A 22,814-nucleotide genomic window follows, 5' to 3' on the forward strand; every position below is an offset into this window, starting at 1 on the left:
GGAGAAAGGCGCATTCCTCGTGCTCCTTTTCTAGTTGTGTGTGGATCCTGAATGCTCGCGCCCAGGTTGACTTAGCAAGCTGAGGGAGCAGAAAGTGCAGAATGCTATACACATGTTATTCTCTGCCTGCTTGGTATAGAACCAGGGCCTTGCGTCTCCTGCCCACTGAGCACCCCTCTGGGCGCAGCTGCTTCTGCAGCCTGACCTTCAACACTTTATCCACCTGTTGTGGAGCTGTTCCCTCCTAACTGAACACTGGCTCCTGAAGGGCACTGGGGGCTCAGGGGAAACCCACTGGGCTCTTAAAGCACAGAGTCCCAAGACCTATAGACTTGTCCCCGAGGTTATATATGCAATTGCTGGGGGAGCAGACACTTGTAGAGACAGCTGTGAGCCTTGGGGTGCAGGGCTTTGATACCTTGTTACTCAAGCCCGGCTGAGTATTTCAGTGATGCACCCATGCGTCTGCCCCTAAGGTAGACATGTTGCAGTAATTACTGTGGTCTTTTCTCAGTGTCTCTTCTGGGGTGAATAGATATTTGCTCACGTCTGTCCAGGGCCACATGAGAGATGTTCTGATTCAGGATGTTTCTGTATATGTGTTGCTTTTATTAGCTAATGAATAAAGCTGTTTCAGCCAATGGCTTAGCAGAGTTAAGTCAGATGGGAAGTCTTAAGAGAGGGAGAGAGGGGGAGAGTAGGCCCTGTAGCAGCCTAAGTAGAAGGATGCTGGAACCTTACTGGTAGGCCATCATGGCAGTACATAGATGAGTGGAAAGGGTTAATTTAAGATTAACTAGCTAGGAATTAACTAACTAGCTAGGAATACACTTGAACCATTGGCCAAGCACTGTTGTAATTGATATAGTTTCTGTGATTATTCGGGTCTGGGCAGCCAGGAAAGCAACAACCAGTCTTCATTTACAGTGTTGCTACTCATCCACTGGTGGGCTGGGGATACCCAGACTTGGGTCACTCGAGTCCTCTTCAAGGTGAGAACACTGGAATTTTCTCTTAGCTGAAGTAGCTCATGGCTATTTCAGTTAATAAATGGCAAATCTTAGCATGGCTTATGGAAGGCACAGAATCTGAACTCCTGCTTGTCTTTTCCTGTCCATATTTGCTATTCCTCATGGATCTTCCTCATCCAAAGCCCGATTCATTGAAGTCAGGGCTCATCTCCATTTCTGGTAGCTGTCCAGTGAGGTTTCCTCTAGCAGAATGCTCTGAGACCAGAACAGCAGTGCGGTCTCTGCCATAAACAGGAGTCCTGCAGTCCTTTTACTCCGAGGAAAAAAATATCACCCCATGTCCTAGACTGTAGGTTTTCTGTTCTGAACCCTACTGGATACTACAGCAGGGGAAATTCACAGAAACCCAAAACCATTTCGAAAAACCTGGCCAAGGTCTGTGTGCTGTAGATGTAAACTCTGCCATCAGGAATTGAAACATTCAAAAATTAATTTGTGTGTGTGTGTGTGTGTGTGTGTACACGTGTGTATACTGAAGTTACCAGTTCCTTCCTTCTCTGACAAGGGTCCCAGCTGGAGTCATCAGGCTTGGCAGCGAGTGTCCTTCCTCACTGAGCCATCTTCCCGGCACAAGAAGGACTCTCAGCAGTAGAGCTCAAGTTTATTAAAATGGGCCTGACAAAAATAGGGCAGTTCACTTTTGCCAGGCTATCTGTGTATTTTGCTCATGGACAGTACATACAGCATTTTGTACAGACAGTTAAGGCTTTAAAGCATAGCATACAAAATGAAACATCTTAATTAAAATTCTTCATGACAAAAAAAATGCCTAGCTAGGTCGAAGCCAAAAAAGGCCTTCACAGCAAGAAACAGTGTGGGGCTTAGCTGCCCTCTGTTGGCCAGGGCGAGTTAAACCCCAATCTGAGGTATCAGTGGAGATCCAAGGTCAAGTTGGGAAGTTCAATGAGCCCTGTACCCTGAAACATCTATTCAGCAGGAAACTTGGAATACAGACATCTGGGGACATGTGCACTTCATAGTTTGGAGTAAGATTATCACTGTTCCTGTGAACACAGTCTGAAATGAGTTACTGCAGGTTGTTCAGGACAGGGTGTGGTCCAGATTCACCTTTGATGGTGGTCTGTGCCCATGGATGTGCTCCTGACCACCAGTCTGTATTTCTGCAGCTCAGAGCACATGGGCCCTTGAGTTCAAGTTACTGTCTTTGTGAAAGGAATGACCTCCAGCTGTGAACACCGGCTGTTCTTATGTGGTGCATGCCAGGAATAGGATTAGTCCAGAGGGATCAGGGGAAGCAGAGCAGATTTTGACACAAAGAGGCATCAAGTCCAGTGAGAAAGACAGCAGGAGGTCAGGGTGGGCTCTTTTCCCGCCTTCTCTTTAACTGGTTTGTGCTCAGGGAAGCAGAGGTCATGTTGAATCCTTACTGGACAGCTACACAGTCAGTAACTCTCCACAGTATCTCCCGAATAGCTTTCTTTTCAACCGTGCTAGCAATTGAACTCCAGGGTACCAGGTTTGTTAGAAAAGGGCTCCACCACTGAGCCATAGTCCCAGCCCCCAGATACCTCTGACCAAGGCTTGTAAAACATTTTCCCTCGTCCCCTTTCCCATTTGCAGTGCTGGGGAGAGAACCCAGGACACTGTGTATGGGAGGCAAGTACCCCAGCAGCCACCATCGTCCCTGCTCTCCAGTTCATTCATCATCCTTTGCCCCAGTCCAGTGTTCTCAGTGAGTGTTTGACTTTGTCCCTTTGCAATTTGGCAGTGGCTCATGGTGGAGTCAGTGTTAGCTCTTGTTCATATGGCCTTACAGCTTGTACAAGCACCTTGGATTTCCTTGTGCTAGTGTGGCAATTTTCATACTTCTTAGAAACCAAGAAATATGTGTGTAGCACTTAAAACTTAAGGGACTTGAAGGAAGAATAAATGTACAGAAAGAAGAATAAATGTTTTCTTTCTGTACGTATTGTACATGTACATTTATTCTTATACATGCGCAGAAAGAATAAATTCTTTTTTGTACACATAGAATAGAATAGGAAAAAATGACTGCTCCTGTGCTTTTTAACTCTCTCTGCAGTTAAGTGTTGGCCATGAACTACGAGGGAAGAGGCCGGCAGTCTTCAGAGGGTCAGAGTTGGTTATGACCTGAATGTGGTCTCTTTTTTGTACTTCTGGAATGTACAAGAGGCAGTTGATTGGCAATTTTGTATCATCACACATGAGGAAGTTTTGGGATAGGCGCGTGTTCCAGAAGCAGCTCGGCTCTCTAAAGCTTGTATGGTGTGTGTAAGCCTGGAATCCAGTGCAGTGCCCCCCAGTTTTCTTCACGCAGAGGCACAGCCTGTGTTGGGAGCTATGAAGGGAGGTAGGGAGGACCTTCCTCTCCAGCCAGGTTTGAAGGCTGAGCTGCTCTACCTCGCTTGACGGTCCTGTTTTCGTGTGGCAGCCGCTTTCCACACTGAGAGGCAGCTGGACATGAGGATCTCCTCTGGGAACTGGGATTCCACTTCTGGAAGGACATCGCTGTCTTTAGTCTCCATGTAACTCACTAGCGTGTCCCTGAGGCTGTGAAAGCAAGGAATAAGAGAGAGTTTGTCACATCTCTGTAACTCCAGTTCCAGGGGATAAGAATTCTCTGACCTTCCCAGGGAATCAGGCATTAAAGTCATGCACAGGCTCGTATGCAGGCAAAACAGCATACACATACAATAAAAATTTAATAGAGATAAACAGTCCCCAGTTAAGCAAAAACGATCAAGGGCATCATTCACAAATGGATGATGAGTGTAAAATGTGCCCAGCCACTGTGTGTCTCCAGATCAGGGTGTCAGATAAGAGGAGACACTGGTGTTGGACCCATGTATTGACATGCTTGGAAGAGATGGCTCAGTGTGTTCTGTAGCCTGTACACACTGGTCTGGCTTTTTACCAACTCTAGAGTGAATATTTGTGTGACATAATAAGAGTACTTGATATAAGGGAAATATATGAGTTTGTCGTTTCCACGTGGTTCACATTGGCCCCAAACTGCTGTGTAGCTGACGATGACCTTGAACTTCTGATTTTTCTGCTTCTAACTCCCGAGTGCCAGGATTGTAGGTGTGTGTTACCATGCTCCATCTCTGTAGCACTGAGGGATGAACCCAGGGCTCTGTGCATCCTGGGCAAACAGTCCACCGATGAGCTACAACCCAGCCTTCCTTCCTGTTTGCCTGCCTTTGTGTGGTATGTAAATGTGTGCACATGTCTGTGCATGTGTGTTCAGTGGTCAGAGGACGGCATTGTGTGTCTTACTTTCTCACTTCCCCCCTTATTTCTTGAGACAGGGTCTCTTACTGAGCCTGGAACTTACTTTCTTTCCAGCTGGCCAGCAAGTTCCCAGGGTCCTCCTGTTCCCCTCCCACATCCCCAGTGCTGGAGCTGCAGGCATAGGCAGCCACACCCAGATTTTAATATGGGTTCCAGGGATCTAAACACAAGTCCCCAAGCGTGTGCAACAAGCAAACCTGCTGGGCATTTCAGGAACCTCCTGCTTTGTTTTAATCAAGGGACTAAAACCAAAGAGAGAACGCAAGAAATTAAAACCAAGGATGCCTGGAAATGGGGGGGACACACACTCCAATCCCAGATCTCTGTAGGCAGAGGCACATGGATCTCTGAGTTTGGGTCTAGCCTGGTCTACAGAACTCTAGCATTCTAGGACACCCAGAGCTACCCAGAGAAATCCTGTCTTAAAAATCTGAAAACAAACCAAAGGTACAAAATAGCAAAGGCAAGGAAAATTAGCAGAAAAGGGTCTTGGGAGTATCTTCACGTCTAGGGGAAGCCACTGGACAGCAGGGCATTCTGCCAGCAGCTGTACAAGGCCATTACCTCCAATTGGGGTTGAAGCCGCTCTCAGCCTGGGGGCCCCTGAGTTTCAGCACGATCATCTCGTGGAGCTCCAGGAGGAAGGTGTCCAAGCCTGCCTCATTCAGGAATGTGCTGAGGAGCCTTGTGTGCTGCGGACTGAGGTTCTCTTTGTACTTGATGTCAATTTCCCGAAACGGCTCCTGAAGGATCAACAAGCCGTACAGTAAGACCTGGGAAGACCTGGGTGCTCGCTGCTCCCTCCACAGCAGAAAGCAGAGGTGGGACTCACTTTGTTCAGTCGCAGGCGCTGTTCTGACTTATGTGCAGATAGGAGCTGCCAGAGGGCGATGATGTGTCTCAGCTGACATCTGTTTAAGGCCTGAAAGCAAAGCAGAACCTCGGTGGAAGGCCAAAGCCCCAATGTGTCACCCCTGTGCACTAAGGAGTCTAAGTGCACACCATAGGCACGTCCCCCCACTTCTGTCTTGAACTCATTCTGTTTCCCTTGTCATGAGACGGTCACATCCACAAAGGAGCTGACCCACCCCTCACAGTCCCCAAGTTCTGCCGCAGAGAGTTGTGACATCACACATTGTGCAGATCTGCACTGCTCACAGATGGTGACAGCCTGGATGGTCAGTCTCCTTCTCGAGTGTGCTGTGTCCATGCTGGACTGGTTGTGTGAGGAACGCTCTTGATGTTCCCCTTTCTGGGTTTCTGACATGGATGTATGGTGGAATTAGGTAGGAATCTGGAGCTTCTGGGAGGGTCATGTGATTTTCCATGCAACGCCTTCCAATGGGCCTTCCCCTCTCTGCTTTGAGGTCTTGCTTAGTAGCATACTATGACTTGGAACTCACTCTGTAGCCCAGGCTGACCTGGAACTGGCAATCTTCCTGCTTCACCCTCCAGGGTACTGGGATTCCTGGGATATTCCTTCAGGCTCAGCACTGGTGCTTACCTTTAAGATCTGCGCTGTCTGATCGCCCATCTGTAGGACATCTTGAATGTACACAGTCAGGTCCATGCCAGGATCCCCACTAGCTGTACTCAGGAAACCCAGGGTGACTTCTACGACAGACAGGGCTTCACAGGCATCGCTGTAGGACTGCAGCTGCCCTCTGATGGCACTGATGGCTGAGTTGGTGAGTGGGCTCTGGGGAACAAAACGCAAGGTTTGTGTTGTGGTAGACATATTGTTTCTCACCAACAGGGAAGAGTATACCTTTGTCACAGGTCAAGGTACAGCTGGGACAGGCTGAGTAGAAAGCACATGGCTGATTCTTGGTGCACACTAAGTGCAGGCAGCACTACAGACTCCACAGTAATGGAGACAAACTCACTGAACCTCAGACAAAGCTTATAGCCAGGCGGTGCTAGTGCACACCTTTATTCCCAACACTGAGGAGGCAGATGAATCTCTGTGAATTCGAGGCTAGCCTGGTCTACAGAGCTAGTTCCAGCACAGCTAAGCCTGTACCAAGAAACCCTGCCTCGAAAAACAAACAAGATCAACAAGACAGAAACAATCCTATGAGGAAGCCATTCAGCTCCCTCTCAGACTTGCTAGGAATGAGCAGGGACACATTTAAGTTCTCTGGCTGTTTAGCCTCAGCGCACACAGCTGTGATATGTTACTAGAAATCTGCTCCTCATGATGACTGTGTAAACAGAACAGAAAAGCTTGGTGAACTGCTGCCCTGCTTCCTGTGTAGTAAGCCCAGCTTACAGGAGTCCTGGGGTTCTTGAAAAGACACTGAGCCGCTAGTGCTCACAGTGGACACAGGATGAGGCTGGAGGTATCTGGAGTGGATAGAGCCTCCCAGAGAAGGACAAGGGCTGTCAAGAGCACCTGTGCCGTTTTGTTCTTGATGGTCGTGAAGAGATGCTCGTAGTTCCAGTCATGTCTGTACACCAGGGTGGGTATTCCCTAAATTGGAAGAGAGAAGTTCTTAGAGGTGAAATCCACAGTGGTCCCCCAGTACCTCAGCAGCGGGACCCCGCTACTCAGGGTGTTTCTGGGAAAGGCGGCATTGCTGCAGGAAGTCTGCTGAAGATGCTGTCTTTGGAAGCAGTGACACAGTAGGTGCCAGCCTTGCTGCAGTGGCCTCAGGGATACAGCCACATAGATGCTGCACGACACTGAGTATGCACGGGGCCCCAGAGGACCATGCGCAGGAGGACAGCCCATTTACCAGCTCTTCAGTAACTGTTACGTCTAGAGCTCGGACAAGGAGGTCACTCTTCTGGACAGCACAGCTGTCAGAGTGAATCAGAAACACTCTGGGCTCCAAGTCACAGCCTAACTGTACACTCCATGGTAAACTAATGGATGTCTATGGACACGGATAAACGCACAAGAGTAATGTATCTGACCAGACTGGATCACCAGCTCTCCAGATCAGGAACAGAGATGTGGCTCTGCCACTGTGTTCCTTGGTGGCAGGAATCCTATGTCTGAGGGCAGGCAATTAATAGAGTTAAGGTAACTGGAAATCTGAGCTGGAGGCAGGCCATAGGGCCTTCTGTGCCAGGTGAAGGGAGGCAGTAGGATGCCATGCTGGGCATCAAATACAGAGAGGATCCAGGGAGCCAGGAGAGATGGCTAAAATGACAGGCGATGGCAGTTAATGGATGAGGACACAGAAGGCACACTGGTACCCGGGCACAGAGTGCTGAGGACCAGCGCAACAGTGGCAGAGTTCTTTGGTAATGTCCTTAACTATGTCAGAAAAACTGAAGGCTAAGTCCACTGAGACCAGAGGATGCCTTTGGGAGACTGAGTTTCAGAGGGTGGTACCAAAGGCCTTGAGATCACCACAGGAGGAAGGCTGATGGAGCTGTGACCATGCATGCTTTGGGTGGCAAGGAGATGAAGCAGAAGAGACTGTGGCTGGCATAGTGCACTGTGGTGTCCCTCAAAACATGAATAAGGGTCCCTTACTCATGACAGACACACCAAGCATATAACTAGCAGAGGCTCAGCCTACCTGCAGGGTCAGCCTGGGCTTGCCCTGGAGGAAGCGGCTGCTGATCTGCCGCTGGATCTTCTCCAGGTCAAACTCTTGTGAGGTTTCTCCACCTTGCTGCACTTGATACTGGCAGTTGGAGACAATCAGTGGAATCAGGTCCCGTTCCACGTCGTAGTGGATGACATGCAGGTCAGTAACCTCAGAGGTATCTACAGAATAGCTGAGGGACACAAGACACATGATTGATATCAAAAGCAGACACATGCAGACACCCCTGCTTCGGGCTCTGTGAACTGAGCAGGGGAAATCAGTATGTCTGCGCAGGACTCTGGAGAGAGGGGCTAAGGGAGGGTCTGCCATGGAAGAGCAGAAGTTGGCAGGGGCTCAGAAGCCTAGGGCTGGACAAGCACCAAGTTCTGTTGACTTGGGCACACACCTGCTGTTTTCCGTGGAGAACTTCTGCACCGTGTTGACCATTTGATTGTGCAGGCTAATCAAGTAGCTGACCAAGGCAGTTGCACAGAGGCCCAGGCCCCGTCGCCGTGGAAGGATGACCTCAAATTCAACATCCAGATCCAAGTCGGAGCTGCAGTAATCTTTTGGTAGCTTGATCTCACCTGGAAATGACAGGGTTATTCCTTAGCAACCAGATAGGGCTTGCTCCATGCTGTTTGATCAAGGTGAGGGAAAGAGGCTCACAGATACAGTCCCAACAGCTGACACACTGCTGGTATTAAGAACCTGGTATTAAGGTCTTGCCTCTACCAGATGTGCTGGCAAGTTTTCAGTGATTCCAGTTCTCTTGAAACCCAGTTTTTGGATTCAAGAAGAGGGAGGCTCTAATGCCATCATACTTCTCAGATCCTGTACTGGCTAGTCTTATGTCAACTTGACACCAGCTGGATTCCCAGAGGGAGCCTCGATTAAGAAAATGCCTCCATAAGATCCAGCTGTAGGTCATTTTCTTAATTAGTGATGGATGGAGGAGAGCCCAGCCCATTGTGGGTGCTGTCATATTTGGGATGGTTGTCCTGGATTGAATAAGAAAGAAGGCCAAGGAAGCTTTGGGGAGCAGGGCAGTAAAGCAGCAGCCCTCCATGGCCTCTGCATCAGCTCTGCCTCTGGGTCTCTGCCCTGCTTAAGTTCCTGTCTTGACTTCCTTTGATGATGAGCAGTACTGAGGAAGAAGTAAACCACATGAACCCCTTTTGCCTCAACTTGCTTTTGGTCATCCTGTTTCATCACAGCAATTGTCACTCCAACTAAGACAGGCTCCAAATGGAGATACCTAGAGAGCTTGCGTGGTGCTGGCGTAACAGAGCTCCATGCAGAGCAGGGTGCGCAGCACATCCTGTGTGACACTCTGCTGGGGGAGAAGGACACTCACCATTGGTCTCCAGTGACCGCCTCAGTGCGTTCCAGGTGGACAGGAAGACAGTGATCCGATCATGGTACAGCTTTCTCAGCCCATCTGTTGAGTAAAGCATTTGGTGAGAACCATGACAACAGTACAGCTTAGTTCTGATCCACACAGTACAAGTTCTGATCTCTGGATAGAACCAACTCTGTGCTGTCCTGCTGCAGCCGAGCTGGCTGGAATTCGTGTCTCCTCACCTCATGCTGAAAGCTCAAGACACATGGCACCTGTAACAGAGCCCTCGTCCCTTCCTCTGTAAACAGAGGGTCCTGATTTCTTCTTCTTCTTCTTCTTCTTCTTCTTCTTCTTCTTCTTCTTCTTCTTTTTTTTTTTTTAAGATTTATTTATTTATTATGTATACAACATTCTACCTTGATGTATGCCCGCACGCCAGAGCAGGGCGCCAGATCTCAGTACAGATGGTTGTGAGCCACCATGTGGTTGCTGGGAATTGAACTCATGACCTCTGGAAGAGCAGCCAGTGCTCTTAACCTCTGAGCCATCTCTCCAGCCCCCTCCTGATTTCTTCTTAGAGCTTGGGCAGAGACATACCTGATTGGTGACTGCCAATAAAACTTCGTATGGAACTGTGCTCTGCTTCAGAAACGTTCTGGAATCGTTTCACTAGATCTCTTTGCAAGGCCAAGATCTCAGGCAAGAATTTCACCAGCCTCAGTTCTGCTTCCTGCAGAAAGGAAGATGGGTAATAGTGATGCCTCTGATTAATCTAAGAAATACTGTCAGACACGTATTCTTTGTGGGGGATTGGTGCTGCTGATCCAATCTGGTCAATGTTTCATCTTACATAGTTATGTACCCTAGAATTTAAATACAAGTAAGGGACACCCCATTCTTTCACTAAGTACCCACAAATGGCTTGCAGGGTTACACTGTTCTACACACAGCCCACCCAGAGCCAAACCTGTGTGCCAAAATCCAACAGGACAGAGCTGCCATCAAGACTGCATCCTGTCTCATCCAGTAAAACATCAACCCAGGATAGACGAAATACCTAACTGTAGGACCCAAAACTTCCAGAAGAAACAGGGAAACATGCTGGTTAAGGAGTGGTTTCTGGACAGGAATCCAAATGCACCAGTCAGGTGGAAAACCATCTCACCCAGTCAGCAGGTGAGTGAGAAAACAGCAAGGGACAGATGCTGGCCAGGATGTGCAGAAAAGGGATTAGCATTGCTAGTAGAGTAAAAATATGAACAGCTATCATGGCAAAAAGTATGGAGCATCCTCAAAAATTAAACATTAATCACCACACAGTCCATCCTTTCTTCTGGTTCTGCACTCACAGAAATGAGGTCACATGAGCACACACATCAGCTAAGACAGCCTCAGCCCAGATGCCTGTCAGCAGATGAATGGGCAGAGAACGTGTGGTGTATGTCTCGAGGTTGACAGGCAGCCTCCGAGCATAGGATGGATACGGTCCTGCCATCAGCACAAAAATGGATACAGTTGGCTTAGAGGTCACTTTACATTTATTTGTTTTTAAGATTTATGTATTTTATGTACATGAGTGCTCTGTGCATGCTGTCTGCACACCAGTAGATGTTGTCACATCCCACTATAGATGGTTGTCAGCCGCCATATGGGTGCTGGGAATTGAACTCAGATCTTGTGGAAGAGCAACCAGTGCTCTCAATGACTGATTCATCTCTCCTGCCCCAGGAGGTCACTTTATTAAATGAAATAAGTCAGATACAGAAAGATAAGCACCAGATACTCATATGTACGGGCTAAGGGAAGTTGACTTAGAGGAAGGATGGCAATCACTGCTCTACTCCACTGATCTCCAGGGACCACCTCAGAGCGCTCCATGTGGACAGAAAGACGGGGATTTGATCGGGTAACCGCTTTCTCAGCCCATCTGTGGAGCAGCAGATGGAGGAGGTAGAAAGGTTGGCAAAGGGGGCTTCACCACTGTGTTCTGTGTGCATCTATAGAAATGTCCCACAGGCCCCTTTACCTATGTATATTATTATGTTTAATAGTTATCATTATTAAATTAGAGAAGAGAAAGTTAGTACTGGCTATTGTTCCAAAGCTTCAAACCCCAGCTTCCTCAACCAAAGAAAACTACCCAAGAGAAGTCACAGCCTTGACATGAGGACATTTCTTCTGTGAACACCAGAAGTTTCTGAGTCACTTGCTATCTGCAAACACTGGTTCTCGGGGAAACCCACTATGCTCAAGGACCCCAGTGGGTACAGGAACTGCGAGTGTTTCTGGGTCTTAGACAGGATTGCTGCATCTCATAGCTCTTCACCCTGCTTCCAGCCCACATCCCCACTTCAGTTTGTGCCTAAAAGGTCTCCAGATTGGGAGGAAGGTTTTACATACTAATAATATTTGCAGTCAGCAGGCTCTTCAGATGGTCACCTGCTCCAAGCTACGAGGAGGAGACATGGCTCAAGACCTGTACCTTCAGTGTTGTTGCTGAGTGGCCAAGTAGTCTCCTGGCCCTCAAGTTCTCTTCAGGTGACCACTGACCAACTTGTACCTAGTTTACGTGTGACTCTGCTTCAGACCGCCTGAGACTGCAAGCCAGGGCTGTAGACCTCCCTCTCTCCTTGAGTCTCCTGCTGTTCATGTTCTAAAAGAGCCACAGCACCGGAGGCTGCTCATAACTCCACCCTACGAACCACTATTCTGAACAAAGGTTCAGGGCTTGTTCGTTCCTGGGAATCATTTGCACAGAAAACGCTAGGTCACCTGGGCATCACTTGTACCTTCTGGAGAAAGCGCCAGAGGACAGGCACCGTTTCTTTGCCGTTTTTCTGTTCCACAATATGCCGCAGGTACTCCACTGTGATCTTCTTCCTGCAGCTCCAAATCTCCGAGCAATGAACTACACTCTTTTGGGGCAAGTGAGGCAGGAAGGTTGCTGGGTCCCTGTATATGATTTTGGCCACGGGGTTGGAGCTGATGCGCTCATCTTGGCTGATAAGAGCATTTACAGCTCCCAAGGTTTGGTCAAGATGCTGGGTGAAGAAAATGGCACAGAATTTTCCAACTGAGGCACACAGGCTGGGACACTTAGTAACTCACTGTGGCTGCCCTCCTTGTCTTGCCTGTCCCGTTGTTGGTTTCTGCTGTGATCCAACAGTACCTGTTGTAGGGGTTCCCTCCCTGTGCACAGGGACGAAGAGGACCACACCTGTTGCTTTTCTTTCCTCACTTTATTTGTGCTGTGCATTGCTCCTCTCTGACAGAAGGGTTATTCATCCTCGACTACTATGCATCCCAGCAGGTCTCTACAGGATAGAATGTCTGGTTCCCACCCTCAGATGCTGCTGTCTACAGTTACTATAAACAAGCTGGAGGATGAGGACACTGAAATTTGAACCTTGGTAGAGGCTCCTGCAGCTCTTCCCCAGGGATGATGGGCAAGGATTGCTCGACAGATATGTGGGAGACCCCTACCTATCCTAGAGAAGTGCTGAGTGACCGTCACAGCTCACCTCCAATTCAGGCAGAATTAGAGCTTCAAGATGCTTCTCCCAGTTGTTTCTGGATGCTTTGGTGGACAGTTCTGCATTAAAATTTAACACATCTACAAATAACATAAGAACGTGTGGGTTGCTCTAGAACAAGAGCCGTAGCAGCCTGCATACAGCAAGCACAAAGTAACTGCCACTAGAAAGTCCTATGTGGGGGAAGTAAGCCCTTTCCTGAGTTCCCTAAGGATGTGAACTGTCCCGGACGCAGTCTCTGCTGTTCCCACCTTTGTGACAGCATTTCAACCTCAGACATGTCCTCTGACTGATTGCTGCCACCACAAAGCCATTTGAACAAGAGTACTAAGGACAGAACCTAAAAATCACAAGCCCAGGAACAGTGACAGAGGCCAGTGCCACCGTTAGCTACTCCAGCTACTACCCCTCAGACCACCAGGCAGAGCAGGCAGGACCCATGAAGGTGGTGCAGATCCTGAGTGGTGGAGCCTTCTAGGACTCCGTCATTTGTGTGAAATCACAGGACAACTAAAACCCATGGAACAAATTCCCTGCAATGCTGACTGGGAGGGAGGCCCAGAGAAATGAGTGCTCTGTTTGCAGGTGGCACTTTTTATTGTCGCTGCCTTATTATAAAGTAGCACAGTGAGGCCGGGCAGTGGTGGCGCACGCCTTTAATCCCAGCACTTAGGAGGCACAGGCAGTGTATCTCTGTGGCTTTGAGACCAGCCTGGTCTACAAGAGCTAGTTCCAGGACAGGCTTCAAAGCTACAGAGAAACCCTGTCTCAAAAAACTGAAAAAAAAAAAAAATCAAAACAAAATAAAAAAAAACAAATAATGCCATCTGCAGTGACATTTACTGCCTTTCCTAGTAGACTTTGAGGCTGAGGCAGACGCATCAGCTCAGGGAGCAGTGCTTGCTTTGTCTTGAGTGCGCTGTGTACGTGGAAACAGTGAGCTGTCAACTCTGTGGCTTGCGCACAGCCATGGAATTTTTAGTAATGAGCAGAAGCAAGGACAGTGACTGACTCTTGGACACACATCGCCTGCTTTGGAGGACATGTGTCTCCAATACAGTGGGTTTTACTTGCGGTAAACAGTCCTGAGAAGCAGAGGTCAGAGGTCCTTGTTAGGTATGTGGATGGATGGGGGAACAGAGCAGCCTCTCTGCCCCAGTAAGAGTTTATGCTTTTCTCCCATCCCCTCTCTGTTTATTAAAGAAGTTTACTGTGAAGCCCATACTGGTCTCGAATTCACAACAATCCTCCTGCCTCAGCTTCCCAAGTACTAGGGTTCCAGGTTACCGTGCTTAGCTCAAGTTTAGTTTACTCGCTCAGGAGCCATGGGAAGTGACCCCTCAGCCCAGCTTAGCCTTTGCCCCTTTGCTTACCCTGGCCAAACGTGGGGTGCCGTTCCTGGAGCAAACAGCGCAGGATGAGGTGTACCACATGTGTGGTCTCGTCTGCACTCCTGCCCAGCATCTTGTTTAGCTGTTCCAGGTTTCTCTGGATGTGCTGCTGCAGGAAGCCTTGTGGGTCCTGGACCTGAGGCTTAATGATTCTGATCAGGGCCTGTGAGTAACAAAACAAAAGTTCAGAACACTTCGTGTAAGAGGAGGTGGTGAGCTCAGGAGAGTCCAGGAGGAGAAGGACACCAGCATGGCTTCTGCGTGATGTATCAGCAAAGGTGGAACAAACAGGTAAAGCAGCCTGTGGTGTTGTCTGAGAGTAGATGGCCTCAACCTTGAACTTCCCTCCTCTTGGCTAATGCTACAGTGAGGGAGTTGTAGCACAGATGACCGTAGCTTCCCCATGCTGCACTTGGAAAGTGAATCTGTGCTGACATGTCTGTACAGCTGACCTCTAGTCTCAGAAATGTAGAAAATTGTTGGTATCAGTTCAAATAAACTGGGCTTCAGTAATAGAACTATGACTTCTGGAGCACTGTGAAAAAAATATTAATAAAAAATAAAATTCTGCTGGGCAGTGGTTGTGCAGGCCATTAATAATCCCAGCACTTGGGAGGCAGAGATAGACAGATCTCTATGATTTTGAGGCCAGCCTGGTCTACAGAGTGAGTTCTAGGACAGCCAGGGCTACAGAGTGACTCTGTCTGGAGAAAAGCAAAGAAATGGATATTATATAATCTGACAAGCACTCATCCCAGTCCATGCTGTGGTGGAGAAGGCTAGGAGACGTTAGGTTTCTTTTACCTGGCAGATTGGGTACCAACAACACACTCATACTTCACAGACCCTGGTGAGCAAAGGGCTGACTGGAAACAACAGCAGGATCCTCCCCTGTGTAGCAGCTGATCACAAGTACCTGGGGATTCTGAGTGGCTCCCACAAGCATAGCCAAGTGAGTGAGTAGCCGGGTAAGAATGAAGACCACTGGGGACAGCCCTCGGTCACATGCCACCGCTTCACCACTGGGCTGTGGGTCGCCCAGCACGTGGCCGGTCTGTGTTCTGTCCTCATTAATACTGGAAGAGAAGAGACAAGGGAGAGATTAAAAGAGGCTGCTCTTCCTAGCTACAGGGGCATCTCAGACCCTCAGGACTGGGAGATAGGGCTCCATGCTCCGAGGAAACAACATTGAAAATCCTTTTTCTAGCCTGGGACACCTGCCTATGCATCATTTTCTTTTCAGACCTGCCTTCTGGATGGCCGACTACCCCAGGACCCTGTTTAAATTGGTACAGGAAATGGCCACGGCTGCTGATCCCTGAGAAGGCGTCAGGTCAGAAGCAGGCGTCATCTCTGGGCAGCTGGAGTGGGGACATTTTGTGCCCATGCTTGTATTTTCCACGTTCTTCTCATTTCCCCAGTCGTAACCTGGGATCCGAGGTCTGCAGACCATTTCACATCATGTGTAGAGGGTGGCAGATGCAGTGTGTGCACTCAGTTGCAAAGATATTGCATGTGGAGAACTCTGCTAGGTCTTGGAGATGAGCAGCTGGAGTATTGTAAGCTTTGACCACACAGATGGACCAGAATATATGGACTGCATCAGCCCCACCAACCAATCCTAAGGGTGTGACCAGCTGCACTGCGTCAGAAGCTGGGGAGCAGACTGCTATTTAGACTGTGACATCTGCTGGAACAGACCCTCTGTCCCTTCAAAGCCAAGCAACAATAAACCAAAGCCAGGCAGCTTTGCTTTCTTGTCCCTGTTCCATAACAGTGCACTAGGACAAGTCTTTCTACAACGCTCATACTGTGACAGGCACTGTGGACGATCTAGATGATGCCAAGCATACGGGAAAGGTGTCATTCTTCTTAATTCCTGTGCCCCCTTATAGAAGGGACAACTTTCATAAAGGGTTTTAGAATGTGGTGTGGGTGTCCTAAAACTCAGCCCTCGCCCAGACCAGGGCATGGTAGTATTGGACAAGTCCAATTATGTGTCCTTCATCTTGAAAAACAAAAACAAGTCAGGTGTGGTGACATTTCCTTGTCTCAAGAGGCTGAGACAGGCCTGGGCCACATAGCAAGTACCAGGACTGCCAAGTATGAGATCTTATGTTAAAAGCAAAACAAAACAATATAAAATAAAAGCCAAACTAAACCCCCAAACTACAGGTGGGTGGGAAGGGGATGAGAGAGAACTAGGATAGTTTCCAGTGTAAGTCAGGCAGCGTGTGCTGAGACAGGCAGATCCTGTTCCAGTTGGTTGGAGCTACTGTCCTGAATCAGGACATCTGCTTACAGACACAAACCTCTACAACGAGTAAGCCCAAGGACCCACAGAGCATGTCTGTATTAGCAAGTATTAGTGTGCAGGCCCTCTGTGTTTAAGACCAGTGACAGCACCTTATGGTTTCCTGATGACAGGGACCTTGGCCCTGGTGGCGAGCATGACATAGATCCAGACGTATGATACTGTCACAAGTGAGTGACAGTTTAGGAGAAAGAGTAGAAACAGTCCTGAAGCCCAGGGCCAGTTACGAGGAGGAGCAGCTCACGTACCTGGTAGGATGGAAGCCCGGATTCGGCCTGTGATTAAGGCCTCCAATCGGAACTCGGCAGTCCGGACAGAAGCTCTGCTCCATTGGCTTGCCGCACTAGAGTGAACAGTAATGTTTCATGCATGACTGCCGCTGTGTAGCAACCCTGCTCAGCCTTAGGAGGTCACTGGGGTTGCTTCATCTGTGTGTGTATATATCGGGGGTGTGATATGGGGACAAGGTGGACACTATGTAATATGTTAACCGTGGGCAAATGCAGACTTTTTATCAAAAGTAGACTTAAGTTTGAATCCCAAATGGACTGGCACCTGCTAGGAAACCCTGAGCACATTTTGCTTTCTCATATCCAGCTTTTTATCCCTTTCCTGGATGTATGCACTCAGCCTAGGGTTTCACTGACTAACACCAGGATACAGGCTGTTACTTGTTTCCAGCATGATTTTTTATATACATGGGAGATTTTTATTTATTTATTTGTTTGGGGTTTTTCTTGTTTGTTTGTTTTTTTGAAACAGGGTTTCTGTGTGTACCTCTACTGCCTGTCCTGGCATTCGCTCTGTAGATCAGGCTGGCCTTAAACTCACAGAGATCCACCTGCCTCTACCTCCCAAGTGCTGGTATTAAAGGTGTGCGCCTCCACTGCCTGGGAAGATTTTTATTTTATTTTTTTAAAATACAACCATAATATTTATTAGCCTAATATTTCTTAACCCCTTAAAAAAGTTAGAAGGAACTGAGCAGTGGTGGCACATACCTTTAATCCCACCACTTGGGAGGCCAGCCTGGTCTACAAAATGAGTTTCAGGAAAACCAGAAAAACCCTGTCTTGGAAAATCAGAAAAAAATTAGGCCGGGCGGTGGTGGCGCACGCCTTTAATCCCAGCACTTGGGAGGCAGAGGCAGGAGGATCTCTGTGAGTTCAAGGCCAGCCTGGTCTACAAGAGCTAGTTCCAGGACAGGAACCAAAAAGCTACAGAGAAACCCAGTCTCGAAAAATCAAAAAAAAAAAAAACAACAACAACTTAGGTGGTGTGCATATGTTCTACAAGACATGGCCCATAGCATACTAAAGCAGCCGTAGCTCTCCATAGCCCAGAGCAGCCTGGGGAAGAGCCTCTTTCTGCCACATTTCACGGACAAGCAAGTACATGAATCTGAGAAAAGGTGAGCAATTGCTTCTGGATTTTCCCTCCACGTCTCGTCTTTAATGAACGTGTCTCACCAATACCTGGTAGCCCTGGCATTCAGCACACACAGGGCCTTGATGGACATGGATTTCCCCGGGTGACAATTACATTTGTTCTCCTCCATGGCCCTACTCCTGGATGTCTTTCCCATTCTGTACAGTGACCCCTGTTGTGTGGTCTGAGGAGGCCATGACTGCCAATCAGCAGCCCTTTGGGGTCCATGACCCTGAGACAACGTCTGGAAACATTGTAGCTTGTCCCACTTCCCGAAGGTGTTGGCACTGTACTGCACAGATGCCAAGAATGCTGCTGACTATCCTGAAAACCATAGAGCAGGCCCCCAATGGAGACTGACTGTCCACGGTGCTGCATGAAGACCATGGGAGAACAGCCCTCAGCAGTCAGTCTTATTGGAATTCCCTGAGTGGTCCTCAGAGCAAGCCTGTGGTTCACCAGAGGGCAAGGTTTCATTCCCCCCACCTATTCTCAGAACGGGGAAGCATATTTTGACCTTCCACCCAGCCAAACACCAAAACTCACCTCTCCTACAGAGCACGGATGGCCATTGGGACAATCTGTTAAAAGAATAGGACACACATTAGCTAGTAAGGGGCCACATGACCCACTGGGGCCCACTATGCCCTTCTGATCCTGACCAAGGATAATACGACCTCAGAGTGTCTGTAGGAACTGAACTACCCGGTGTATTGTAAGCCCGCGTCTGACATGTGCCCTGTGCTATTATGCATGTGGTAGTGAGAAATGTCTGACTTTAGTTTTAGAAACCAAGAGAAATTAGATTCCTGATTCATATGTAGTTAACTTGGCAGTATGGTGGGTAGTATTTTCCTCCTTTCTTTTCTTCGAATTTATTATTGTTATTGGCCACAACGTTACAAATACTTTAAAAGATTATTTATTCAAAGCAACATCAAAATTCACACAAAGCCTTTTGTCACGTGACTTGCCTTCCAGTTCTGTACATCAGAAGAGCTATCTTTGGGTCAGAAACTGCTGTATTATGCTGTCTTTGTATGAGTTTCACAATGTTTCAATTCCCTTCTCCCAAATGGAATGTTCTGGAAAGTACGATGAAAAGGCCCCTTGCCTGGACTCAGATGTAAGAGGGTAAGGCCCACATGGCAAGCAGATCTTGGATCCTGTATAACCCTGTTGTCCTGCAGATCACCAAAGGCAACTGTGGACCCCAAGCATAACCCAAGGCCTGTGTAGTCACAGGCTGATCATCTGTGCTCAGAGGAGCACAATGCCAACACTTACTGTACCAATGGACACCTTCCAGACCCGTCCAGCTCCTGGCTTGAACCAGCAGGTCTTCAGGCATTGTTGGGAGGAAAGCATTCTGAAAGACCAAATCAGGACAGGTCAGGATAAGTGACAATGTGGCCTTAGAACTATGGGCCAGAGCAAGGAAGGCCTTGATTTGTCAGCCTAAAACTATTTATCAGGGATGCCTGTGGTGGCTAATCTTGGCTTCAGTCTGATGGATCTGGAATCAGCTAAGAGATAAACCGCTGGGCATTCAAATGAGGGATTTTCATAATGAGGTTATTTGAACTGGGAACAGCCACACGAAATGTGAGTGGCATCTTTCCATGTGAGAGGAGGTCCTGGGAAAGCTTTGTTCTTTGGCTGTTTCCCTTCCCATCGTGCTGGCAAGTTCATCTACTGCTTATGTGTTATTGAAGAGTTCATCTGCCTGTTGCTACTGCTGCCATCTGTAAACGACATCAGTGTCTCCCCAGGAATCCTCTGGGCCTTCAGTGTCAGGTTGGGACTACAGAGGCCTCATGAACTGAGCAGCTCTGGAGCTCGCAGCCTCTCCAGTGTGAAGACCGCCACAGTTGGACTACCCAGACTGTATCACTTATTTCAGCCTAATCTGAATACTACAATGCTCAGAAGTCTCGGGGAGACAGCAGAGGGAAGCCAAGGTACCACCCCCACTGTGGGCAGATGGATTAAAATAAAACACATGGGTTTGATAGTTCCCAAGTCCACAGGTTTGCTGTCCACAGGGACGAAGCCCTGAAGATACAGAGGGAAAACTGAAGTGATCTTACTGCCATGTTGGCCGGATCGAAGGCCAAGTTCCTCAGGGGCGCCAAGACTCTGTTTTGTCCGCACAAGAATATGATTGCAGCATGGACGGCCATTTCAGTCACTGTTCCTTCCAGGCTGCTGTGAGCAGAGCTGGTCCGCAGCAGGGGCAGAGCATTATCCACTAGCGACTTGGCAAAGCAGCCAATGTCAGGAGCGGAAAGGATCTTGCTTTCCTCAATGAATTCCTTCATAGCCTCGCATTGCTGATGAGGAAGATGTTTTAACATTAACATGTTTCAAAACAACATTGTAGGGCTGGGCACAGTGTACACGTGTGAGCCTTTGGGAGGCAGAAGTAGGAGAATCAGAAGTTCAAGTTTAAAACTAGCTCAGACTCCATGATACCTTGTATCAAAAAGCAAAGAAACAACATGCCCCAACATTGTACATGGGTGTGATAATGCACATGTGTAGTCCCTGGACATGGAAGGAGAGGAAGGAGGTTCATGAGTTTGAGGATGGCCTGGCTCAAAAACAGAAACAAAAAAAACAGACCCACTGAGATGCTGTGATCTGCACAGACCCAGCATGCACAGTGCCATCCCAAGGACTGCAGAAAACACAGAACAACACTGAAATTTCATGGTTTGTGCCTTATCATCCACATTTTAATAGCAAACATCAAGGTAACTGTGGATGAACGATCACAGTTGAAGGACAGTTCCTCAGAGAAGAGACCTCACATAGAAACAGTTCCATGTTATCTTATAGTTTTGAACTCAATTTTAGTTGTAATTCTGCAAGCTTTGGGTTAAAGTGAAAATAGGTCGTCCATCTAGTAAGGTTGAAAACCTCTATCATAGAGAATTATGGGCCTAATTTGTGTTTGTGACTTTAATTCAGAAATCCCTCTCAGAGATGAGGTTGCAGACACAAAGCCCTGCTGTGCTGGACTGCTCACCTCTGGTTTTGGATGGAGGGTGGTGTTGCGGGAATGGTACATAGAAGCCACCTCTCTGTACAAGGCCAGCAGTAAGTAGGCCCTCTGCTGGGCTTCGGGGCTTCCGCAGGCCTGCAAAGACAAAGACCTCAAGTGAGGTTCAGAGGTCACATAGCTCTTCTCAGGCCCTTGACCCTGAACATATCTGAGGAAGGGGAGCATCTTCTGGCCACAGCTTTGGGGTTTCGTGGTTCACGCACATTGCTAGACAGCCAGCATTTGTCCCCTTGGTGACTGTTTCCTAAGCAGAGACAGTGTCTGATTTCCCTTCTCAACACAATGGCAGAGTGAGCAGAGACACAGGCAGAGAGAGAACAGTTTGAAGGTAGGAATAAAACCCTGGCATCATCCTCAGAGCAGTCAGGAGCATGTGTGAGCCACGACTCTCCAGAGGAACTTTGTGAGGAGTGCCAGCCTCCTTCAGTCCTGAGTGAGCCTGGAGCAGCTGCTCACCAGAGTCTCGGTACCGCCAGGCCAGCTCAAGTGTCACTACACACGTTCCAGCCATAGGCTTCCCTTGTAGGGCAGGAGGCAGCCATCTGATTGCTAGTGCAGTGTCACTCTAGGGGCTGCTCAGTTGCACAGTCTATTGTTTGACATATGTGCAGGAAGATGCAGGCCTCCAGGGAGTCCCTCCTGGAACCAGAGAGAAGTCCAGACGCATCTTACAGTCAGTCAGCCCTAATATCCAGGGTATCAGAGAGAAGTCCAGATGCATCTTACCGTCAGTCAGCCCTAATATCCAGGGTACCAGAGAGAAGTCCAGACGCATCTTACCGTCAGAGCAGCCCCAATGTCCAAAGTCTTGCACTGGAGCACAGCTTTGCCCACTGCATCACGAAGAGCCTTGTATTCGTCACCATGTACTAGGTACCGGTCCATTTGGCTCGGGTCGTCCTTCTGAAATCCCAGAAGTACAGAGGGTTAATCACAGTGGGATAATGAGAGGTATTTTGCAAAGAACTCTAGACAGACAAAAACACCAGATGGTCCCCCGAAACATGGAGGTGGCTGAAGAGGGACCCCTGCTGACTCTCTTTGGAGTTATCTGAGTCTTCTCTAGCCTGGATGTCTGGGTGGGGCCTGTGCGGACTTTGTAGCTGCTTGCTTTATCCACTCGCAGCATTGCATCGAGCCCAGGTGACAAAAAGTTTGTCACTTCTAAGCCCCAGTGGGAATGAATATGATGATAATAAAAATAAGAAGACCAGGATTGTTAGTGCCATATTACAGTGAGGACTGACTTCTGTGCTCCAGGAAAGGCACAAGAGTGAGACCTTAGAGCCTTGTGTCTCAGGCTCTAAGCTCTTAGTCATCGCTCTTAGCTCTGCCTTCCTGTTCTCTTCCAGCTGCCAGAGCTAGAAAGGACACAGTTTTCTGTCAGGGCAGAAACATTCATTTACCTTCTCTGTATCCAGCTACATGAGAAATCAAACCTGAACACACCAGAACTTCACATACACGCACGCACACACACACGCACGCACACACACACCAATATCCCCTGCTGTAGGGTGGTTTAACTCATGCTGAAGCAGAGGCAATGCCCATTTCCCATCTGGATGGGGAGGGTTCAGGTGATCAGCACAGTCCAGCCAGAGTCTGCTGCAAACAGGGCTGTGAGATGCTTGCCCTTCACGCCCAAGACCCTGCTCCTCACCTGCTGTTCGATGACACCCCTGGGAAACACCCACTGGCATGGATGGCCCTGGGTGGAGAAGCTCTGCACGAATTCCATCCCTCGCTGACTTGCGAGTTTCCTCACCAGGTACACACGGTGCCAATCATTCTGGACGCGGGTGCAGAACTGCTCAACATGCTTCAGGAAGCAGTGCTTATCTTCAGACAGCTCTGTGGGGTTGGGGAGAGAGCAGGTGAAGGACG

The 22,814-nt window shown here is 48.5% G+C and overlaps 1 protein-coding gene across 1 annotated transcript in view; it reads right to left on the reverse strand.

The window, feature by feature from the left end:
* Positions 1-1,631: 1,631 nt before the first annotated feature.
* The window catches only part of LOC121436100 (E3 ubiquitin-protein ligase RNF213-like), a 95,893-nt gene continuing 74,710 nt past the window's right edge, over positions 1,632-22,814 (reverse strand). Inside the window, exons 49-68 of the mRNA XM_041635758.1 lie at positions 22,591-22,781; positions 21,708-21,830; positions 20,892-21,002; positions 19,951-20,193; positions 19,148-19,229; positions 18,407-18,441; positions 16,681-16,775; positions 15,035-15,194; positions 14,101-14,281; positions 12,716-12,807; positions 11,984-12,235; positions 9,792-9,924; positions 9,210-9,293; positions 8,259-8,439; positions 7,841-8,042; positions 6,703-6,780; positions 5,812-6,006; positions 5,140-5,229; positions 4,872-5,050; positions 1,632-3,563 (exon numbers count right to left, since the gene is read on the reverse strand). Of these exons, the coding sequence (XP_041491692.1) occupies positions 3,410-3,563; positions 4,872-5,050; positions 5,140-5,229; positions 5,812-6,006; positions 6,703-6,780; positions 7,841-8,042; positions 8,259-8,439; positions 9,210-9,293; positions 9,792-9,924; positions 11,984-12,235; positions 12,716-12,807; positions 14,101-14,281; positions 15,035-15,194; positions 16,681-16,775; positions 18,407-18,441; positions 19,148-19,229; positions 19,951-20,193; positions 20,892-21,002; positions 21,708-21,830; positions 22,591-22,781 (2,861 nt within the window). The 3' untranslated portion in view covers positions 1,632-3,409. The remainder of the gene's footprint in view (positions 3,564-4,871; positions 5,051-5,139; positions 5,230-5,811; positions 6,007-6,702; positions 6,781-7,840; positions 8,043-8,258; positions 8,440-9,209; positions 9,294-9,791; positions 9,925-11,983; positions 12,236-12,715; positions 12,808-14,100; positions 14,282-15,034; positions 15,195-16,680; positions 16,776-18,406; positions 18,442-19,147; positions 19,230-19,950; positions 20,194-20,891; positions 21,003-21,707; positions 21,831-22,590; positions 22,782-22,814) is intronic.

This window comes from Microtus oregoni, unplaced genomic scaffold, assembly GCF_018167655.1.
Source record: "Microtus oregoni isolate MIOR12 unplaced genomic scaffold, Mior012 000048F_ref0000485, whole genome shotgun sequence".
In the NCBI taxonomy this organism is placed as follows: Eukaryota; Metazoa; Chordata; class Mammalia; order Rodentia; family Cricetidae; genus Microtus; species Microtus oregoni.